This window comes from Penicillium manginii (genome assembly GCF_028828005.1).
Source record: "Penicillium manginii strain IBT 31320 chromosome Unknown utg000008l:1.0-3226943.0:1.0-3228205.0, whole genome shotgun sequence".
Taxonomy (NCBI): Eukaryota; Fungi; Ascomycota; class Eurotiomycetes; order Eurotiales; family Aspergillaceae; genus Penicillium; species Penicillium manginii.
Genome location: NW_026643109.1, coordinates 1303740 through 1324759, shown reverse-complemented (window position 1 = coordinate 1324759; position 21020 = coordinate 1303740). Strand labels below are relative to the sequence as shown.

Genomic DNA, 21020 nt, shown 5'->3' with positions numbered 1-21020 from the left:
ACGGCTTGGCAAGGTATGGCATGGCATACAGTAGCATAGCACATCCTGGGGGACCCTCAGATCGACTCAACAACTCCTCTTTCCCCGTCCGCAGCAATCGACACTGATTTGCGCCAAGAGTTCAAGCGCCGCGATGGGCCTGTGGCGGTACTCCGTGCCGTACAGAGTATACCCGTCTATACTCCATAAATACAAAACTCTGTACATAGTCTTTGTCCTTGGTGCTTGGCCAGGCCTGGTCACCCCTGGATGAACGAGCGAGCGATAACGAGAGCGATATTTCGGGAGAGAGAGAATACTAGAAGCTGACCTGTCTGACCCATTTGGCCCAATTGGCCCCGTCTAGCCCGCCCACCTGACTCGTCATTTCCTCTCCCTTTCTGCAGCGGGCTCGGAGTATTTCGGTGACAATAGTGCGGCGCGGTGGCTGAGATCTCGAGCGCAAAACTCGAAATGTGACCGATCCACGTCCTCACCCCACTTCCATAATTATGTCCACAACACTCAACCCCTTCCCTAGGGTTCCCTTGTCCTACCATCTGTGGCTGTGGCTCAGCTGAATCCGAATCTGAGTCGGAATCTGTCTGTGGCGGTGCGCGACTGTCCCGCACAGATATCATCATGCAGCTAGGTACAGCACGACGTATCAGACTAATGCACTGCTAGGGGCTTGTCAGGGCCCCAGGCCATCGTCCCGCGACCAACTATTTGTCAATCCGAGTAGGCTAGATCTGCGTGGGCATGCAACACGATGATCTGGGAAGGAGATCAAGCTCCTCTCGCGCCACGACCCTATCTAATTCCGGCAGTTACAGTACTTACGCTAAACTGCTCATCCTGCAGGGATTCCCTTTTCAAAGCCACGGCCACGGCCGTTCGAGTCAGAGCTGACCCGATGATGTGGTCCAGATCGGAATCCTCGCAAAAAGAAAGGAAACAAGGAAAAAACAAGTAAGAGAGCGAAAACAAGAAATCAAGATGGGCTAAAGAGTTAAAGTGAAAATGAAAATGAAAATGGAATTGAAAACTGAAACTCTGTTCATGTATGTGATGGAGGTGCATCCGCCACCACCGCCATCACGCATGCCATGGGAGGTCCACTGGAAGTAGATATCGTGAACGAACGAGTCGGCTGGCTGGCGCTGACATGTACGCTAAAGTGATCACCGTGATCACCAAGGTTGCGATCTTTTGGCTCTTGTAGGTAGACGTCAGCAGGTGGTGGATCCTCTATGTGCGGTACTTCCTTGATCCCAGTCCAAGATCGATTATGCCTGATACCCAGGAGTCTACATTTTACTTATTCCATACTCCGTACCTACTCCGTACCGAGAGAGAAGCATTTCCCGACCCGTGCGCCGCACCGCGCTGTGCGCAGATGCAACCCTTCCTTCCTCTTCATCATAATCTCCCCGCCCGCTCCTCCTTGCATGTCCTTCTCACCGAGAAGCTCCACAACTGGACGGTTGGGGAAGCTCCAGCATCTACTTTGCCCGTTGCTGGCAGTTTCACCCTATAGGAAGCCTTTCTTTGCTTTTCCCGCGCCGTCCCAATGCTTTCGCCGGCACTGGTTCGCTTTACTTCGCACGCCCTGTCGGCTGGACTTGTCCTGTCCTGTCCTGTCCTGTCCTGTCTTGTCGAGAGTTTGTAACTTGCGTAAACCGTACATATTGAGGATACAATTTCCTACGCAAATCACAGCTACAGAAAGTGTCTTCGTTGCCGGGGCATAAAATGCCCTCGTGAACGGCTCGGCTTGGGTCTGCAGATGTCTGCAGCTCCAGTCGGACCCGAGGTATTTTATTTACTCTCCACATACATACACCGAGTCACCCATGTACCTAGGTATGTACGTACATGTATCTTTGTATGTACCTATGTAACTGCCAGTGGCGAGAGAACGCTGGCCCATATGCACTGACCGCAGGTGAAGTGAACACACGCACATACACTGGCATACAGACACGCCCCCGGTTGCTGGGCAGTCTCGATCTCAACTTAAACTGGGATTCGAGCTCAAACTCGGAGGAGAAGGGGGATGTGGAATCGAACTCGGGTCGATCTCGTCCTCAGATTCGACCCGGTGTCGCCGGACCAAATAAAACCAAACCAACTTGCATGAACTGTCGTTCGCAGCTACAGTTGCCGGGGCTATCCCTAGCCTCTGCGTCACGGAGACTGCTGCAGTTGCTTGCAGTAGTTAAGTCACCTAGGGCCGGTTTCAAGCTAAGTCAGGCCAAGCCAAGCCGTAACCTCGTTGGCTGACCTTGTCGAAGTCGGCTTTCTCGTTATGTGCAGGTATATGTACATATAGACGTAGGTCTGGCTCGGTCCTCTCTGCAAGGATGAGCAAGGATAGTATCTAGGGCCGGGCTCGCCTTCTCCTTCTCCTCCTCCTCTTCCTCCTCCTCTTGACTGGTGTATGTAGTGTCGAGAGTGAAACTGAAACCGCCACACTGCCCCATGGCGGTGGTTTCTGGGTCGGGAATGAAATGCAGGCCAATTTGGAAGATGGGACCCCGAGCAAAAGAAAAGAGATCAGGATTTCCGAGCCTCACGGGGGGTTCGGATTGGCCCTGCTATTTACGCACTCCATATCCTTCAACATTTTATCCTTGTTTATGAAAATTCCGAGTTCACAAACCTGCCGTCATCACGCCCTATCCTGTTTGTCTGTATGTATGTACAGACGGCTGTCGCACGCATGGAGTTACATCCAGAGTTCTTCTTTCCTTGAACGGAGATAGTACATCGTATGCAATCTGAACCACCCTCATTCGCGCCCCCTTCGCCCTGCAATCCTAGCGATTCGAATCCTAGACCGTGGCTGCCAGTGGCTCTGGTTATATCACGCGCCGATCTACACGACGATGGTGTGTCGATCGTGTTCTGTGAATAGTGTTGAGATCTTGGCATCTCGAGTCGATGATGTCCTGAGAGCAATATCGTGTAACTTGAACCCCAACGTAATCAGATGCGCAGGTGTAACTAAAATCTTAACCCGAGTTTCGGACACTGTGACTGGATAGATGGATAATTGCCCTGGTGAGTGCTTTTTGTGCTCTAGGCCTATAGCTACCGCCGCTGTACAGATGTGCTCGGCATGATCTCACGATGATCTCCCACACCATCGTGGAATATCTTTTCCCTTCTTTGGTAGAGATATGATATCACGTAGTATAAAACAGTACAAAAAGGGGACCAAGGTACCACGGATGAAGCAAGGCAGGGCAAAAGTACAGAGTTCAAAATGAAGCACCGCACCAATAGGCCGAACTCCCGAGTCCCGAAAGCCCAAGCGAAAGGGAGCAACACAAAAGGACGCATATCGGTACAACCTGGGCGCACGTTTATCTGAGTTTCTCGTAACCCTGTATATGTTGTGTAACTAGATCATTAAAAGTCTAGTCTCCGCTTCTAGCCCCTGCAGTCAAGACATTCCAACTATACTGTGTGTATATACAGACATTCAAACAAGGAAGACCAGGTACATACGTATGTACAATCAGCAGGTCTGGATGGAGTACCGAAAGTAGATACTACGCAATGGTGTCCAATACAGGTAATTCCGGGCCAGGAAAAGCGAAGCGAGAGACGAGCCGACTCAGGTCAGCCAAAAGGGAAAAAAAAGAATGACAACATTATCAGATTCGAAGAAGAAGCGTAACTTATTGCAACGCATTCCGAATCTCAACATTCACCTTCCCATCAACAACACCAGTGACAATCAAACTCCTCAAATCCTCAACAATCCAGTCCGCGCCCGCCGCACGCAATTGCTCCAGCGAATGCGTCGTCGCAAGGGCAAGCACCTTGAACCCAGCAGCCTTTCCAGCCTTAATACCCGATGGCGCATCCTCAAGCACCAGAACAGAGGTCGACTCGGGATCTTCCAGCTCAATCTGCTTGCGACCAAGGAGGTAACAGCGCGGGTCCGGCTTGCCGAGAGGCACGTCCTCGGCGACAACGAGTTTCTCTGGGTGTGTGAGGCCGAGGACTTCGAGCCAGCCGTCGATAAGGGCGCGTGTGCCGGAGGTCACGACGCCCCATTTGGCGCCGGAGGTTTCGAGGGCACGGAGGAGGTCGCGGCCTCCGGGGATCTCTTTGGCGTCGGAGCCGTATTCTTTGGGGATGCGGCCTTCGATGTAGTTCACGTCTGTGGAGGAGGTGGTGGTTAGAATAGATTGTGGCAGCAGGGAAAAGGTGTGGTGAGAATGAGAATCGTCGGTTTGTTCGAGAAATTGTGCCAGGTGAAGAGGGGAGGGGGGTTTGCTGGCGTACATTCCCAATTGGCCTTTGACTCGTCGTAGAGTGCCATTGTATCGATGCTTCTACGGCCATGAGAGGTGGCCAGGATGGTCTCAGGGTCAACGCCTAACTCGGCTCCAATTCTGCGAGAAAAGCTGGTTAGTCGATGTCGTTCTGAGCCGTTGGTTGTAGTTGCGATTGCACTTACTTGTGCCAGTGCTTGACAATGGCTGGTTCGGAGATATATAGTCAGCAACTAATCACGACCTTGCTACACACCCATACTAGTAGCTTATTGTAGGCCAGGAGCGATCGACATACCAGCTGTAGAGTCCACAATTGTTCCATCGAAGTCTGAGAGGATGCCATCGAATGTGAAGGTCTGCGTGGGCGCAGAGAAGGATTCTGTTGCGGAGGGAGACATGGTGGGGGAGGTGATGCGGGGGAGGTATTCGGTGTTGGCCGGAGGGTTGAAGAGAGGAAGGAAAAGACAAGAGTCTAATAAAGTCTAGAGAAAAAAGAAAGTCGTGAAGCCGTGGCAAAGGAGAAATAAGCAAAAGTCTATAAAGAACTGAACAGGAAGGAGCAAAGCAACAGTTTGACAAAACGAAGTCGCAATATCCGGCGGCTGGCTTGCCCGATTTGGAAAGTACCCGCTATCACGTACTCGGCGATCGGCCAAACTAATATTCCGGGATTGAATTTCGATAAGCGGAAAAACTGGAAACGCCGATCGCCGGCCGCGCTCAACTTTTTCGAGGAAATACTGTACCGCAATTGCGATACGGCATTTTGTCTTTCATCTCTGCTAGTCACCACACACACCGGCAAGATGGTCACCAAGTCAAAGTTCGGTATGTTGTACATATCTCCAAGAAGATTATTGTCTTTTTTTGGTCTCTTTCTATAGTTTCTCTAACATGCAACAGGCAAAAGCTCCAAGCGGGTCCCCGTTCGCCTGCGGCACAAAATTGAAAAGGCCGCCGTTGCTAAGCAAAAGAAGAACAGAAAGCTTGCGAAGCAGGTGTGTGATCCCAAAACTCATTAGCCCATTCATCTGGGTATTTTTTTCGCATTTGTCCGGTCCCAAATACTTACACATTTTTTCCCATCTATAGAACCCCGAATGGCGGTCTAAGATGAAGAAGGACCCCGGCATTCCTAGCCTTTTCCCTTTCAAGGACAGACTTCTCCATGAGATCGAGGAGAAGAAGCGTTTGAGGGTGGAGGAGCAACAGCGCGTTCGTGAGGAGGCTCGGGCCCGCAAGATCGAGGCCAAGAAGGCACAGGGTGTCGATGTCGAACAGGCAGAGATTGAGGTGGACCTGGACGGCGATGACATGCTGGATGATACCATGGACGCAGATGGAGACGAATCAAACCCCATGGCAGCCCTACTTGCCTCTGCACGTGCCCGCGCTACCGAATATGACGACGATGATGACGAGATGGAGGAGGACGACGAGGACGAGATGGACGAGGATGATGAGGAGGATGGAATCACTTTCGACTCTGCACCCGACTCCGGTGACGCACAGAACTCCTCCAAGGAGAGCTCACGGCGCCAATTCGACAAGGTCTTCAAGTCTGTGACTGAGGCCGCCGACGTGGTGCTGTACGTGCTCGACGCCCGTGACCCCGAAGGCACCCGCTCGAAGGAGGTGGAGCGCGAGATCATGGCCGCCGACGCTGGAAACAAGCGTCTGATCCTTATCCTCAACAAGATCGACCTTGTTCCTCCCCCCTGTTCTCAAGGCTTGGCTCGTCCACCTTCGCCGATACTTCCCCACCCTGCCGCTCAAGGCCTCCAATGGCAGTGGCAACTCCCACAGCTTCGACCACAAGAATTTGACCGTCAAGGGTACATCGGAGACCCTCTTCCGCGCCCTCAAGGCTTACGCCCACAGCAAGCAACTGAAGCGCTCCATTTCCGTCGGTGTTATCGGATACCCCAACGTCGGCAAGTCATCCGTCATCAACGCCCTGACAGCCCGCCTGAACAAGGGCTCCAGCAATGCCTGCCCTACTGGCGCCGAGGCCGGTGTCACCACCAGCATGCGCTCCGTTAAGCTGGACAACAAGCTGAAGCTGATCGACTCCCCCGGAATCGTCTTCCCCACCTCAAACGGCAAGACTGGCAAGAAGTCCAAGGAGAACGAGCAGGCGCGCTTGATCCTGTTGAACGCCATCCCACCCAAGCAAATCGAGGACCCCATCCCAGCAGTCAACCTTCTTATCAAGCGTCTATCATCCTCTGAGAACATGATCTCCAAGATGCTCGAAGTCTACGGCATCACCTCCCTCTTCCCCACCAACGGTGACAAGACCACCGACTTCCTGATCCAGGTTGCTCGCAAGCGCGGACGTCTCGGAAAGGGCGGTATCCCCAACATTGAGAGTGCCGCTATGACCGTCGTCAACGACTGGAGAGATGGTCGGATCCAGGGCTGGGCTAACGCCCCTGCTCTGTCCGTCGTTGCCGCTGCTGATGCCGCTGAGACCGCTCCGGGCGAGGGAGTCGTTACGGCCCAGGTTGTTACGGAGTGGGCTAAGGAATTCCAGATCGAGGGTCTTTGGGGTAATGGCGAGGGTGACGCTGATGAGATGGCTGAGTAAAAAAAAAGGATTATCTCCTTCATCCGTCTCTCTAAGCTCCAGTTACGAAGTCATCGGTTCTTGTTTTGGATTTGGATACCAAAAAGTGGGCGTTTACATGTTTCTAGTTCGAAGAGGCAGCGATTTTAAATAAGCATACCTACTACATTTCACTTCTGTTCCATTTTTCTCTCTTATAGTTTGCCATCCGTAGAATGGTAAACGTGAAGGGTTCCAACAACCCCTGTAAGTTATAGCATGCCTTGGCTGATAACAGACGTTGATACCTAGGAAGCAGTAGCTAAAAATTGGAACTTTCTATCTATCCATCCTTTCGGCCATCGCTTGCACATTCTCTCACTCTAGGCTACTACTAGTAGTATCCAGGTCTTAATCTTGATGGGGATTGTTTTCAATGTAATAATCCTGATTGCTTACTAATTTCTGCATATAAATTCAACCTCGCCTGTGAACGTTCGAGTTCTTGGAATCTCAACTTCAAGTTCCAGCTTGGTGAAAATGTGGTGCATGTGGGCTCTATAGGTACCATCTGCAGTGGTGGTATATATCCTTGCGATTCAGCATCCTGGGCATTCCAACTTAAACTCGAACTCGAAAGTTCTATATTCGCGGGATTCTACTACCTAGGTATACTTGTACTAATTATATGAAACTAGGGACGCACAAAGATCAATCATAAAATATAAATTCTATCCCAACCACAAATACTGGTAATATACGGAGTACCAGCAAACCAACTGTGACTCGAATATGCGGTATAGCAGCACCTCCGTCCCCACAACGCCGCGCCCACCGCGTCGCGAATTTCGCGTTCTCACCTCCCCTCCCAACCAACCAACCACCAAGACCAAAAAAAACCCCAACTTCAACTCCAGCACAGGAGTTCATCTCAAGGCAAACCCAGCACCAATAAACTCTCTCCGGAAGAATTGCACACCAATCCCAATTCCCCGATCAAAGCGACAGGCCAGCCAACCCCAAGGGGAACGGCCCAACCCAACCAAAAATGCCTCCACGCAAGTCCACGTCCTCCGTGACGCCCGCAGACCCAGATGAATCAATCCAGCTCTCGCCACAAGCACCAACATCATCCGACAAGCCCATCACCGCAACAGAGCAACAGTTGAAGGCGAGGGCCGAGGCTGGCGTGAGCGTTGAAGTAAGCACTCCGCCGCTAGCACCTTCACAGGAACCGCATCAGCAGGCCCCAATCTAGAGAGAGCAATCAAAACTAACTACTCTCTACCCTGAAAAGGACTACCTCCTCCCCCGCTCACTGACAATCCGACTCGCGAAATCAGTCCTCCCACCAAACACAACAATCCAAAAAGACGCCGTGCTCGCGATCCAGAAAGCTGCTACGGTCTTCGTGTCATACCTCTCATCACAGTGCGTCTACACCCACCCCCATGCAAAACCCAGACCAGTCCCCCAAAAAAGAAAAGAAAAGAACTAACAAACCCAGCGCCAACGAATCAACCCTAAAACGCACCGTCGCACCCGCAGACGTCTTCGCCGCACTCTCAGAACTCGAATTCGACTCCTTCCGCGCCCGCCTCGAGGCCGAACTCGAAGTGTACACGGATATCAAGGCCGGAAAGCGCAAGGCAAAGAAACCCGAGGAAGGGGAGGCTGCTGCTACTGCCGGGGCGGCGCGGGACGAGGACGATGATGTGGAGATGACTGATAATCCAGCGAAGAGGGTGAAGAGGGATTCTGAGGGGAAGATCGGGGCTGATGGGGATGGGGATGAGACGCAGGATGAGGAGGAGGTTGAGGAGGAACAGGAGCATGATGAGGAGGACGAGGAGGACGAGGGTGATGAGGACGAGGAGGGGGAGGAGGAGGAGAAAGGGCGTGAGGAGGATATTGATCGGGTTGAGGATTTGGATGGGGAGCGTCGTCTTGTTGATCCTGATGATGAGGAGTCGGAGGATGACGATGGGCCTGGTAGTCAGTTGCATAATGATTTGGGACTGGGCTAAATTTCATGCCGACACCGGTTTCTGGGCGAAGGTGTTTTCTTTGCTGTATTATAGATAATTATGAACTCGGTCTTGGGGTTCCAAGGTTTTTCATTCTGTTTTTGCTTCAGGTTTAGAGGTTGCAGAGCGTGCCGTGGTGCAGTGGTGGGCATTCATTGCGTATATGTAGATAGGTAGGCGGGGATTCCTGCTGGGCTAGGGCTGCCACCTAGGTAGTGTGCAGTGGATCATGATGGACTTGGTTAACTCTAGAGTTACTAACTAGGTGCTTAGGTTTCTGTTGGTCTTGAAGTTACGGATGAAAAGGTAATGGTCGTTAAATAAAGTAGGATTATTATCACTGTTGCGGCAGGACTAACCACCACATATGGTAAACCTCATCTGTAACCGGACATATCACATCTCATGCTGGCACAATAACTCCAACAGGAGATAGAAAAAAAAAACCGATAATGAATAACCGAACAGGCCATCCAGGGCCCAAAAACGCCGAAGCCGAAGCCGAAGCCAACGCCACCCATGCAACGAAACCATAGTCTATCATTGGTATCTTTCTCAAGGACAGATGCATCGAAAAGGCTGAACGATCAAGCTCGAGGAAGCTCGAAGGGGACAGTGCAACAGGCCGAAAAGAAGCGGGGAAAAAGAAAACTGGAAAATCCAGTAGAAAATGGCCATGAAGAAGAACATCCATGAAATCAGCATGGGGAATCATAGAACAAGAAGAGAAAAGGAACCCGGCGCCATATTGAAACCATGCACCATCATCATATGGAGAGATAAGTGAAAAGAAATGAGAAGCTCATGAAAGGGTCGGGTCACACACGGAACATGAGGTGTAATCAGACTAACGGCATGCAAGTGTGGTATTATGAGACGACCTCGGGAACGACAGCAGCATTCTGCACATTGGCTTTCTTGCCGAGACCTGGAAACATGGCACGCTGTTTGGGAAGACCGTTGCCGGGCGCGGCGCCGAGAGGTTTCTTTTTGCCAGCAGTAGCATCGGAAGCAGCCTTCGACTTGGAGACCTTGGTGAAGTTCGTGATGGGTGCAGTCTTGGCCGTAGCGGCGGATTTGGGACCACGCTTCTTGGGGGCTGTTGAAGTGGCCGGCTTCTTGCGACCCTTGGCTGGGACAATCTTTGCATTGCCTAGAAGGTCGTTGATGCTCGGACCACGACTGGCCGGGTTGGCAGTTGATCCCTTGGCAGTCTTGACAGCCTTAGCGGCTGGGAGGTTTGGTTGTTCGTCCTGGCTGGACGAAGGGGTCATCAAGCCGGTATCGCTGCGAGGGCGCTTCTTGGGAGTACCAATGACAACAGAGATATTGGATGTCTTGCCCTCTCGCTCAGAATCGGATGCGGATGATTCCTCCCCGGGTGCGGATGGCCAGACTGGCTCAGGGAAATTCCAATTCTCGTCTTGAACCTCAGTGTGGGGTGGAAGGTGAGCGAGATCTGCGATCTGGTCCGTGTTTCCTCGGACAATCAGGTCAAAGCAATCATCGAACTCCTTGCCGGGAGGTGGTTCGTTGTTGATAAACATGGTGACGCCGTCTTTACGGCTCCGGATAACAGTACACAGGCTCTTGACAAGGCGACGGACGCCAGGGATTTTTAGACTGGTACCGGCGACGACCAGGACACGGGGGCGGGATTTAACGTCTGCGTTCATGACGGAGGTGATGGCTTCTTCGTCGGGGTTATGTTCGTTATACAGAACCATACGCGGTCGCATGCGCCCGATACCGTGGCTTCGTTGACCGGTGGCCTGACGAGCTGTATCGTTGTCACAGCAGGCCTCACAATCGGGCGGATCGGCCTCACAAAATTGACTGGGCTCCAAATCTTGCAGATGGCGGCACTTTTGGCAGACCATTTTCTCGATGCTGCCGTGTAGTTGGATGGTGACGGGCCAGCGACCCTTGGTGCCACCAAGCGGGATTTCCGATTTCAAGGGCTGCATGGAGGTCTCAAGGCCATCGATATTTTGAGTATACAAGCGCTTCAGTCGGTTGTTTGAACCAAGACTTGCCAGCATTTCGTGGAATTTGGTGGGCTTGCAATGTTTGATTTCCTCTGACAGCGACCGAACCAATTCATGGAAGGGGGCGGTCAAAGCGTCATCCTGGTAGACAGCAGCATCAAAGAGGAGCTTTCCAGAAGCTTTCAAATTGTGCTTTTGCTGTAGAGACTTGAAGAGGCCACCTTCGGATCGAAAGTCCGGAACTATACATGAGGTGGTTAGTGATCCAAGAATTGCAGGGTTGGGCAATTGAGTGTTGAGTATGATTGGAGGGGATTCCCAAAACGGGAAAGCGGCACATGAAAAACTTACTACCCGCAGAGGTGGAGATACCGGCACCAGCAATGACGACGATGTCTTTTTGGTAGCGAAGAGTGTCAAATAGCAATCGAACCTGATCTTGCTGATCTTCCGAGGACTTGGAGAAAGAAAGATGTTGGGTGGTGCGCTCCTTGGGGAGGGGGTTGCGCCGGCGTTTCTTCTTCGCGGGCGGGCAGTCTTGGCGCGTCGACGGCAAATCCTCCGCATCTTGTGAGGAGGACGGGGTTGGGTACCGCGACTCCAGCTCGGGCGTTGATCGGGGTGATGATGGTACAGAGCTCAAATCTGAGACGCTCGAAACATCCGAAATATCTGGAGACATGGCGAGACTGGATGGTTGGAGGAGTAACACCTTGGTCGGATGGGAGGGATTGAGGTTGACCAAGAGCCCAGGGGTTCGAACAGGTCAGAGAACTGCGGGAAGCAGGGGATTATTCTCCTTGGGAAATTCACACAGACAAATGACCAGACGAATAATTAAATCATGAGGAAATCGAATTACCCCAGGTTCAATAATAGAAGAAAAGAGGGAGAAAGAGGGGGGGGGGAGGGAGATTGGGGATTGAAAAGATGTGGGAAGAGGAAAGAGAAAGGAAGTGTGGGAGGAGATGGCGATGAGGTCAGCCGAAGGAAAGGGCCTTTGATATCGTAGCAAGAGGCTCTCGGTGTTGTGACCCACGGGAATTAAACGGGGGGAGAGTGGAATGTGGTTGTTGCGGGAAAAAAAAGAAACGGGAAGGGAAACGGTGGTATGCTCGGGAGGGAAGGACAACCAGGTCGGTTCACTCGATGATGCGCGTCGATGCGAAGTAGCATTGGAGGAGGGGGGAGGAATGGGATCTTAGGGGGGTTTATGGGAGGGAAGAGCACGAGAAATCGATTGATGTTATATCTTTCATGTGTTGTATATGGTTGATACTAATATCTATATATAGCATTTTCATTCATTTGAAGAAATATCCTTTCTCCGATTTTGTTATTTCTCGCGTATGAATCAATATTGTTGTGTTTCGAGTTTCTCTTTGGGGCCCTGACAGTTCGATGCTGATTACTCGATGCTGATTGGCGGGTTCTTATGTGGGGGGAAATATTCTGTTGTCGTTGATTTCTGATTGGTTGAAACTCGTTGGCAGGACTACGCGTCACGTGGTAGCTCTTCTCTGCATCATGTGACACGACATCCAGCGATGAAGGGACTCGACCTTTAATATCGATGGTTCCAGGCCCATTCTTCGAGGTATTCGTTTTCTTATTCTAGACCTTGGACGGCTTTGAATTTGCATAATTTGATGCTTCAACAAGGTCTAGCCTGATTGTCATCACCACGCACGTTGTTTCTTTCTCAAGTTCCCCTTGACTATTGAATTTGAACCCCGGTTGATACTCGGCGGATCCTCCCCCGTATCAACAACCGCCGGTACTCCGTCGATCGGCGAAGCATTCAAGAGCCATGCGGGGCTGACTCCTCTCCTGCGCATGTCATAACTCTCCCTCTCATCCCACCTCCACACTATGCCATTGATCATGGAGGGGGGGCATCGATGTTGATGATCTCTTTGGCGAGTCCAGCTCCCTGGGCTTGGGCCTGCCACCCCCCGTGTCCGTGCCCATGTCCATGCCGATGCCTGCCAAAGGTCTCGCCCAGTGCCTTGACGAGATGCGCCTCCTCGGATGTCGCCAGTAAGTGATTCCCCTACCTTTGGTAGATATCTAACATATACATCTTGCCTTTGCCCGTCCTTTGCCCTTCCTCGGCCTCATACTGACCTACCCTAGAAAGATTACCTGGTCTCGCCTTGGTTGTGTCGCATACATCTCTCCGGATGGTACTCGGGTCAGTGTCCGACATCTTCAATGCCGTCCCTCGGATGGTAAGTGGGTGTTGAGCGGGGAGTCATTTTTGGCTACCGTCACAGAAGCCCATAATGGCAATCAACTCGTCCATCTCTCCTGCAACGAGACCGGTTCCGAGCTCTCTGTCGTCGACTGTCTCGGCCGGGTCTCAATTTACTCCATCTCAATGGCCCTGAATAGTATCACCGGACTGCGGCAAGCGTTGTTTGACTCTAGTGATGATAGCAATCAGGTTGTTGGTATGATGTGGCTTAATACAACCCGATCTGTAAGTTGACCCTCAATCTTGCCAACTTTACCATCCACCACACTTATCCCCGCCACCGCCTGACACTTCATTCAGGTCCATGCCTTCCACCAGGCTACCAAAGTCAGTGGTCGATGGACATATTCGCCGTTCCGCCGCCGTCCAATTGGCCCCTTTCACCCCGCCAACAAAGGCGCTTTGATCTGTGTGACCCGAGCGGGCCAGATCCGACTAATCTATCAGAACCCAGACAGCAAGTGGGCAGAATTGCCAGCCGAGTTAAAGAACACCGGATACTCGGACAGACTGCTGACGCACGCGTCCATGGTCGCAACTCAAGGTATATCACTTCCAGGCTCATTCGGTCGTAGCAGACAACTAACAACTTCCTCTCTAGCTGGAATTCTGGTCGCTACATACTCAGTCTGCCAGAAGCTTTGCTTATACCGAGTACAAATTAATTGGAACCCGCCACAATGGGATCCGACGCAGGCCAAACATCCAAATCAATTCCCTCTCCCCTCCTTCCGTATCCTTCAGTGCAAAGTGGATATGCCTAGTCCCTTCCTGAATATCATCAGAGGAGTCGATGAACAAATGGCCCAGTCATTGCCATTCCCAAACACTGTATACTCATTAACAAGATTGGAGATCATGTCGGGTCAAGTTGACGGTCAACAAGGATCTACTTCCAGCCCGTGGATCCTGGCTGTCTTCTCTAAACCTCTTCATGCCACTCCTGATTACCCAGATCAACAGGGCCCACCAAGTGTGATCGTCCGATGGAATCTCGAATCAGCACCGCAAGCCTTCCATCCCAAATTCGACGAAGTTCCGTCGAAGAAGAGCAATGTTCAACCAAAAGTAGGCATACATTTGATTCTGAAGTTTTGAGACTGGCTGACACGCTATCTAGTCCCGAATGGAGCTCCGTCGATTGGAAGACATCCATTGCGATCGATATATTATCTCTGTGGATATGGTGGAGCACGGTACCGCTCTCGCCGTCACACACGATGACAGTTCAATCTCTTTCTACGACACAAGGGGTATGACGATATTTCATGGGTTGGATGACGGGAGTACCGTGACTTGTCTGGCTCAGGCTGGGTATCAGTATCCTATGGAGACGCCAGGTAGATTACCCCCGTGGCAACTTTCCATTTGAAAATCCACTGACATGCATTCACTCCTTGTTAGGTGTTGCAATCAGCTTTTCACCGAATTCCTGTGCAGCAGTTTCCCTAAACGCCGATGGACAACCACAACTACGGTTGATGGAGCACTCCTTTGGGTCGGCTGGTGGACTATATGACGAGAGTATGTTCTAAGTGTCACCCATCCTGGTTTCCGTTATGTTCAGGACTAAAGTAACCACAGGTAAATTCTCTTCAGCCATCGCGGCCCTTACACTCGCCTTCAGCCGCGGCTGTGGAGCAGACGTCAACACCGATGATATCCTCATGGTCGCCCTGAGGCAGCTCTCAGCAGGTCAGTTTCCCTGTCAAAATATATTCACGGCCCAGACCATGACTGACATAACCACAGACGGCCAAGCGACACTTATCACTGAGACGTTTCGCGCATTGCCGGTCAACTGTAACTTCACTATTGACCAAGAAAAACTCATGACCCATCCTTATATACCCAAGTGTTTGAGTCTGCAGGCTGCCCTGGGATACAGCGGGAGATTGAAACGACGCTCACTTGCATCTTCTGTACCTTGGGCAGTCATTCAACTCCGCCACGCCTCGGTTCTCTTCGCATTCTTCTTCCAACACACCAAAGGATCACCGAATGAGGCCTACGATCCAGGTACGCTGCTCTCCAGATTTTCCGTCAACATCACTCGCTAACGAACGCCATTTTCTCAGAAATTCTCCGCATGATTCTAGGTAACGCAAAGTGGACACTCGATTTCTCCCACTTCATCCTCAGCGAAATATTGGACCTGGCCGCTGAATTCGAGGATGTCTTCAACGACCAGGAAGCATTTACACAGAAGCGTAAGTCCTATCCATCCTAAGCCCCTCCCCCCCTCCAGCTATATACTAACACCACACCAGTGAAATCCACAACCTCCATCCCCCTCCTCACCCTCCTCTCCAGCATGTCCCGCGCCTTCCTACGCTTCATATGCCGCGGCCTCCGAGGCGTCCACGCCGGCTTCGCAACCACAAACCCAGCAACCCTATCCAACGACTCAAAAATCTACTACACGGAGATCTGCCAAGTGCTCGAAAACTCACCCGTCCGTATAGACGTCTACGAGAAGTTTCTCGCAGGCGTAGACTCAGCTGTGAAACACGCTTACCAAGGCGCCGGCTTCGGCGATGCCGAACGACCGGGCCCAGAAAAAGAACTCCTCGTCAGCGCGCGGATCCCACCCGTCCTAATCGGCGCCGTAGCAACGCTTCTTCGCCAAACCGTGCCGTCGCTCAAGGCGGAAATCAACCGCAAAGATATCCTGCTGAATGACTACAGCTGGATAGGTTTTGGGACTGATGCGCGGACGGCGCTGTACAGGCGCCAGCGCGATGTGGATATTCTTAAGAAAGTGCCTCTCCGACCGCCGCTTGCGGTGGGCAGAGATGGAAAGGTTCTGCAGGCGCAGAAGAGAAGGAGGTGTGTTAGGTGCTGTGAGGTTTCGGGGGATACGTCGTTGCCCAGGTCGTTGCCTTATTTTAAGATGCTTGTTAAGTTGAATCTGCTGAGGGCTTGTCCTTGTGGGGGGATGTGGATGTTGGAGACTGAGGCTGGGGCTGCGGTTCCGGGGGCTTCTGTTGGGAATAGTTCGTCGTTGCAGGGGGCGAGGACGCCTGCTGTTATGGGATCGGCTTAGTTGAGGTTTGGAGTGGAAGTTGGATGCTTGGCGTCTTGATGGTTCCATGTGTGTTTTGTTGATGAGCGCTGAACTAGCGTATGCCACTGTGTATAGTACTAGAGTGCAGTTCTTTCTGAACAACTTGAAGATGATATTTAAAGCGTGGAGCATTGGTCGTCTAATTGTCTCTAGTACTAGACTTGTCACATATCACCCGCAAGTCGAAGTTACTTAGTAGTGGTACCGATTTTGGACCCTTATGAGACGATTCCCCACGGGCACAAGGTAGACCCACGAATGGAGTGACATGCCGCAAACAAGGCAATACCTATACCGGAGAGACATGCCTATGTGCCCTTTGAAAGTTGACCGTCTGTCTGCTAATAGTCGTCCAGACCAGGCTACTCTACACGACCCAGCCATCATAATGGTGAGTTCTGTATACTGGTATCCCAATACCCATAGCGCAACAAGAGCCACCACCCATTCCGCAGAAAAAAGGTAAAGGGGGAAATTTCTAATAATTCATGTCATAAGAGTCGATTTGCATCCTTCTAAGATACACAATCAAATTTCCATTTTTTGGAGTGTCACAAAAAAAGAGATAAAAACGACCCCGGCCACTCGGATTTCTTTTTAGAAAAATTTTATGTAGTCCAAGGGCAAACTCCCATCATCCTTCACACACACACACACAATGCAAGCCATTCAAGACACATTTAGGCCTTGACGGCGTACTTCCGCTGGGGGAAGTGGATGGCGCGCTTGCGCTGACGGTCGGTGGTGCGGGTAGCCTCGTGCTTGGTAAGACGGCGGCGGATCTCGCGGGTCTGCTTGACGCGGAGGTCGAGGGGAAGGTACTTCTTGCCCTTGTAGAACAGACGGAGCTGGGCGCGCTGGTTGGCGTTGATGACGGTCAGGACGCGGGCGATGGACTTGCGGACATCGTGGCTGTGGGCGAAATGTTAGTATGACTGGACTGGACTGATTGTATTGGATGTAGAGATATGTGTGTGGAGGGTGGATAGGGTTGGGTTCGAGATTTTAAGATTTCCGGGGATTTGCGATTCAGTGGGATTGTGCATGTGCAGAGCGTATTGGTGATGGATGTGTATGTTTCGTAGATTCCTGGTTGTCGCTTTGCTGGGTGTGGTTGCGTTTTGTTGGAAAATTTCGTTTTGTCGCCGCCCGAGCGCACTTGCACAATCCCCGGTCTTTGCAAAAATCGTCCCCTTTTCTTCAAAATCGAGTGTGTGGGAATGGGAATGGATCGGAATCGAATACGCACATGCGCAGAGTCTTGGCCGAAGCACCGTTGGCGATCTTCTGGACGCGGAGCTGGTTGAGCTCGGTCTTCAACTCCTCGAGCTGCTGGGAGAGCTCCTCCTTGTTCTTGCCCCAGAGCTGACCAGCCTTGACCTTGGAAGACTATAAAAACGACATGAGTCAGTTCGAGAGCACTTATTTGATCGCGGTAGGCGGGCATACCATCGTGGCGTTATTGTGTGTCCGGTTGTTTGGCGTTGAGAAATCGGTCTTCAATATGGCCCGGATCAAATTGTGGTTGTGGGACTAGGGCTAAGCGAGTTGCAACACTAAGCATGCACGTGATGGGGCTTTGGTAATGGCAGAATAATGGCGGTGGGATCCAGGCACTTGGTCACTTAGGTAATCAACCAATGAGGCATTAAGGCTGTAAGGCATCAAGGCACCAAGGCCCTAAGCCATCCAAATACAGTTAGCCTGCACTTACGTCGACGTTCGCTGTCCGGGGTCATCCAGTGCCGACTGTCGTTGACTGGGGTTTATTCTTCTATTTACGGCTCAACATTCATACACCATGACGTCCACCGGTTCCGGATGGACACAGCTGCGGCAACAAACTCGCTCGCTCGAAACCCAAGTACGAATCTCCCCTCACACGCTTGACCTGCCCTCCCCTACCTACCCTTTTCTATCCTATCCTATACCCGACAACAGGATTAACAGCTCCAAACAGACCGAGAATCTTTTCCACACATACGCACAATTTGCCGCACTCAATAAACCTCCACCCAACCCAACAGAAGAAGAACTCCGCTTAGAGTCACAATTAAAAGACCTCCTCGAGCAGGTACGCTGCCAACCTCCCCCCCAATTCATGAACAGCACCGCAGCAGCAAGCTAACACCCCCTCCAGCGAGATTCCCTCGTTGCCCAACTCACCCGTCTCCTCGACTCCGAAGCAACCCTCACATCATCAGCCCTGAAACAAAACTACCTCTCCCGCCACCGTGAAATCCTCCAAGACCACCGCCGGGAACTCCGCCGCCTCCAAACCGCCATCGCTGACTCCCGCACCCGCGCCAACCTACTCTCAAACGTCCGCTCCGACATCGACGCCTACCGCGCCTCAAATCCCAATGCCGAAGAGGCGGATTACATGCTGGAGGAGCGCGGCCATATCGAAAACAGCCACAGCGTGATCGACGGTGTACTCAGCCAGGCATACTCCATCAACGAGAGTTTCGGCCTGCAGCGTGAAACCCTGGCCAGCGTGAACCGGCGTATTGTCGGCGCGGCGAGTCAGGTCCCTGGCATAAACTATCTGATCGGCAAGATCGGAACAAAGAAAAGGCGTGATTCTATCATCCTTGGTGTTTTCATCGGCCTTTGTTTCCTGATGCTGCTATACTTCCACTAGATGGGATAGGATGGAAATGGGCTGGGCCTCTTTCCCGATATATTTTGAGGGGTTTCTTTTCTTCCTTGTCCCCCCTCTGTCGTTTTCAACGGGTTGCGGTGCGTTTTCAATCCCGCTTCTACTTGCTCTCCCGTTGCAGCTAGCGACCTGAGCTTCATTTTCTTTTTTTTTGGGTTGTCTCATACACTGGGCGTTTGGTTGGGATACTATATTTTCTCTGGAACCTTTATCCATGCTTGACAGGAATGGCGATCGGTCTGTTCATTTGTTCATTTATTGTTATTTTCGCACGCCCGGTTTGACCCGTAAAAGGCGTCTGTCTATGTTCTATTATACATTCTCTATTATATGTACAAAGGCAATGGAGAGGGGAGCCGCATCGCAGCAAAATATCGTACCCAGGAAATCCCACCCTACCAAACGGTAGAGCTACGTAGTCCCCCTTTTTTGTACCAAACCTCATCTAGCGAGAAAGGGCTTCTCACTTCTCCGCCTGCAGAGCAGCCTTCTTCTCCGCAATCAACTTCTGCAAACCATTATTGAGAGTCTCCAACTCCACCGCCTCAGCAGGCCCACTGCCCGCCCACCGAATCCGACAAGCATCATCAACAAGATAAACATACCCAACCTTCGAATTCATCATCCCTACCGCCTCCTTCAAAAGCTCCGTAAACCCCTTCTGCACCAGGAAATACCGCGAATGCCGCGCCGCGGGTAACTTCTGCCGCATGCGCCACATAAACGACTTCACCAACCAAGCCTTCATGCGATTCTCTTCCAGGTTGATATCCACCCGCTGCACAAGCGGGCCCGCAGCCGCCAGAATCTCCGCCAATTTCGGGTTCAGCGGTGCGCCGGTGAAGGTCGCGACTTGGCCCTCGGCCCAGACGCTGGAGAAGAGGTTTACGACCGTGATCTTGCCTTCGAGGACGGGGGTGGTGTCTTGTGGGTCCTTCGGTGAGAGCAGCGTTGTGCCGCGCATATTGGGGAAGTAGAGGGCCTTGTCGGAGCGGAAGAGGCGCGGGTTCGACTTGAAGGTTTTACCCTCTGCGAAGCGGAGATTGGACCATTCGCGGAAGTACGGTTTGGCGACCTGCCGAGTTCTAGACGAGATAACAAAAAATGGTCAGCTAGCTGGTTTTTTTCTGGATTCCAGGCAGGAATTTCGTAAAGTTCGGCGCTGGGGTAGGGCACGTACAGTTCCTTTCGCCGTTTGATGTGAGTATCATAGTCGACGAAGTCGTCTCGACGCTGGCGATAGCTGCGGCTATCAACGCCCGTGTTCTCGCCTGCCTCTGGCGGCGCGGCGGTACCGATTGGGCGATCCAGGGTTGGAGGTATGAAGTTCTCATCGCTTGGATGGGGAACTTGTCTGATGGGCTGGTTTTGTTGAAATTGGACGGAGGGGCGTGCGGGGGTTCCGGGGACGGACGTCTTTATCGGCTCAGTCGTTGGTTTGGAGAATTGATTGGTCGCGGCGTCCTTTGGTTTCGGGGTGCTGTTCTTGGTCGCATAGTTGCGGAGAGAGGCATTGGCGCGAAGATGTGTCAGGGCCGCGGTGCCGTGGAATTGGCACCTCAGACAACGGGTTGTCTGGAGGAGTGGGAGGTCCAATCTCAGGGTGGCGGTTAATGAGTTCCTCCACATTTTGGGCTAGTGATTGGGTGTTTGATTGATGGGAGGTTTGTCCAACGCGTTCCGGAGTCGTTTCTGATAGAGGTCACATGATGTGGAGCGAGTGGAAGTTCCCGGTTGACCGGGGTGATAGACCATCATATCCCATACTAGTAGAATTTTTTCTTTTCTTTTGCGAAAAAGCTAAGTATATATTTGCAAAATAGGTACATTATGTGACATATCCCAAAATGCGGATTGGTCCGAGTCCCTCCAAAATGTCGCGCATGCTGAGGGACTTGTGTCTACTAATAAGGAAGTGATCTGCGTTTGTAGATGCTGCTCGGAAGTAGCGCCGCTGTTTGGCTCCGACACGATGGGGCCGGAAGACTGGAAGATGATGAGAATGAAGTTGAAGCAACCTTGACAGGAGAGACGATGGGAAGTATAGAGGAACCGTTCAATTTACAAGCCCTGAGTCCTGACCTAATCGTGACCCAGCGCTCGCGGACTGTGTTCATGGAAGTCCCTGCCATGTAGTTCTGAAGTTCTCCAGCTCTTACCTAGGTAGGTACTGTGCTCTGTTTTTTTTTTTCTATAA

The 21020-nt window shown here is 51.8% G+C and overlaps 8 protein-coding genes across 8 annotated transcripts; 4 read left to right on the top strand and 4 right to left on the bottom strand.

Moving 5' to 3' along the window:
- Nucleotides 1–3668: 3668 nt before the first annotated feature.
- N7533_011146 (HAD family hydrolase) lies at nt 3669–4672 on the bottom strand (the record flags this gene model as incomplete). The annotated part of the gene is made up of 4 exons (XM_057107796.1): nt 3669–4156; nt 4282–4391; nt 4457–4478; nt 4570–4672. The coding sequence occupies 4 exons, from the start codon at nt 4670–4672 to the stop codon at nt 3669–3671; spliced, it is 723 nt and encodes a 240-aa protein (XP_056955174.1).
- A 408-nt stretch (nt 4673–5080) lies between these two features.
- On the top strand, nt 5081–6864 carry N7533_011145 (GNL3/Grn1 family GTP-binding protein; the record flags this gene model as incomplete). The annotated part of the gene is made up of 4 exons (XM_057107795.1): nt 5081–5102; nt 5178–5272; nt 5367–5981; nt 6004–6864. 4 exons carry the CDS (start codon nt 5081–5083, stop codon nt 6862–6864), a joined length of 1593 nt encoding a protein of 530 aa, XP_056955173.1.
- Nucleotides 6865–7870: 1006 nt separating this feature from the next.
- On the top strand, nt 7871–8849 carry cbfA (uncharacterized protein; the record flags this gene model as incomplete). Its single annotated transcript, XM_057107794.1, has 3 exons — nt 7871–8023; nt 8120–8253; nt 8330–8849. The coding sequence occupies 3 exons, from the start codon at nt 7871–7873 to the stop codon at nt 8847–8849; spliced, it is 807 nt and encodes a 268-aa protein (XP_056955172.1).
- Nucleotides 8850–9718: 869 nt separating this feature from the next.
- Nucleotides 9719–11519, bottom strand: N7533_011143 (putative SIR2 family histone deacetylase (Hst4); the record flags this gene model as incomplete). Its single annotated transcript, XM_057107793.1, has 2 exons — nt 9719–11079; nt 11189–11519. 2 exons carry the CDS (start codon nt 11517–11519, stop codon nt 9719–9721), a joined length of 1692 nt encoding a protein of 563 aa, XP_056955171.1.
- Nucleotides 11520–12728: 1209 nt separating this feature from the next.
- Nucleotides 12729–16140, top strand: N7533_011142 (mediator of RNA polymerase II transcription subunit 16; the record flags this gene model as incomplete). The annotated part of the gene is made up of 10 exons (XM_057107792.1): nt 12729–12877; nt 12974–13319; nt 13395–13638; nt 13696–14162; nt 14215–14434; nt 14499–14618; nt 14679–14789; nt 14847–15113; nt 15173–15304; nt 15365–16140. Coding segments are annotated over 10 exons (2832 nt in total), but the record flags the coding sequence as incomplete, so codon positions are not given.
- Nucleotides 16141–16841: 701 nt separating this feature from the next.
- On the bottom strand, nt 16842–17613 carry N7533_011141 (60S ribosomal protein uL29; the record flags this gene model as incomplete). Its single annotated transcript, XM_057107791.1, has 3 exons — nt 16842–17073; nt 17411–17550; nt 17611–17613. The coding sequence occupies 3 exons, from the start codon at nt 17611–17613 to the stop codon at nt 16842–16844; spliced, it is 375 nt and encodes a 124-aa protein (XP_056955169.1).
- A 349-nt stretch (nt 17614–17962) lies between these two features.
- Nucleotides 17963–18805, top strand: N7533_011140 (putative vesicle transport v-SNARE protein Gos1; the record flags this gene model as incomplete). The annotated part of the gene is made up of 3 exons (XM_057107790.1): nt 17963–18025; nt 18122–18235; nt 18302–18805. 3 exons carry the CDS (start codon nt 17963–17965, stop codon nt 18803–18805), a joined length of 681 nt encoding a protein of 226 aa, XP_056955168.1.
- A 481-nt stretch (nt 18806–19286) lies between these two features.
- N7533_011139 (mitochondrial ATPase complex subunit ATP10) lies at nt 19287–20458 on the bottom strand (the record flags this gene model as incomplete). Its single annotated transcript, XM_057107789.1, has 2 exons — nt 19287–19908; nt 20004–20458. Coding segments are annotated over 2 exons (1077 nt in total), but the record flags the coding sequence as incomplete, so codon positions are not given.
- Between the last annotated feature and the right edge of the window lie 562 nt (nt 20459–21020).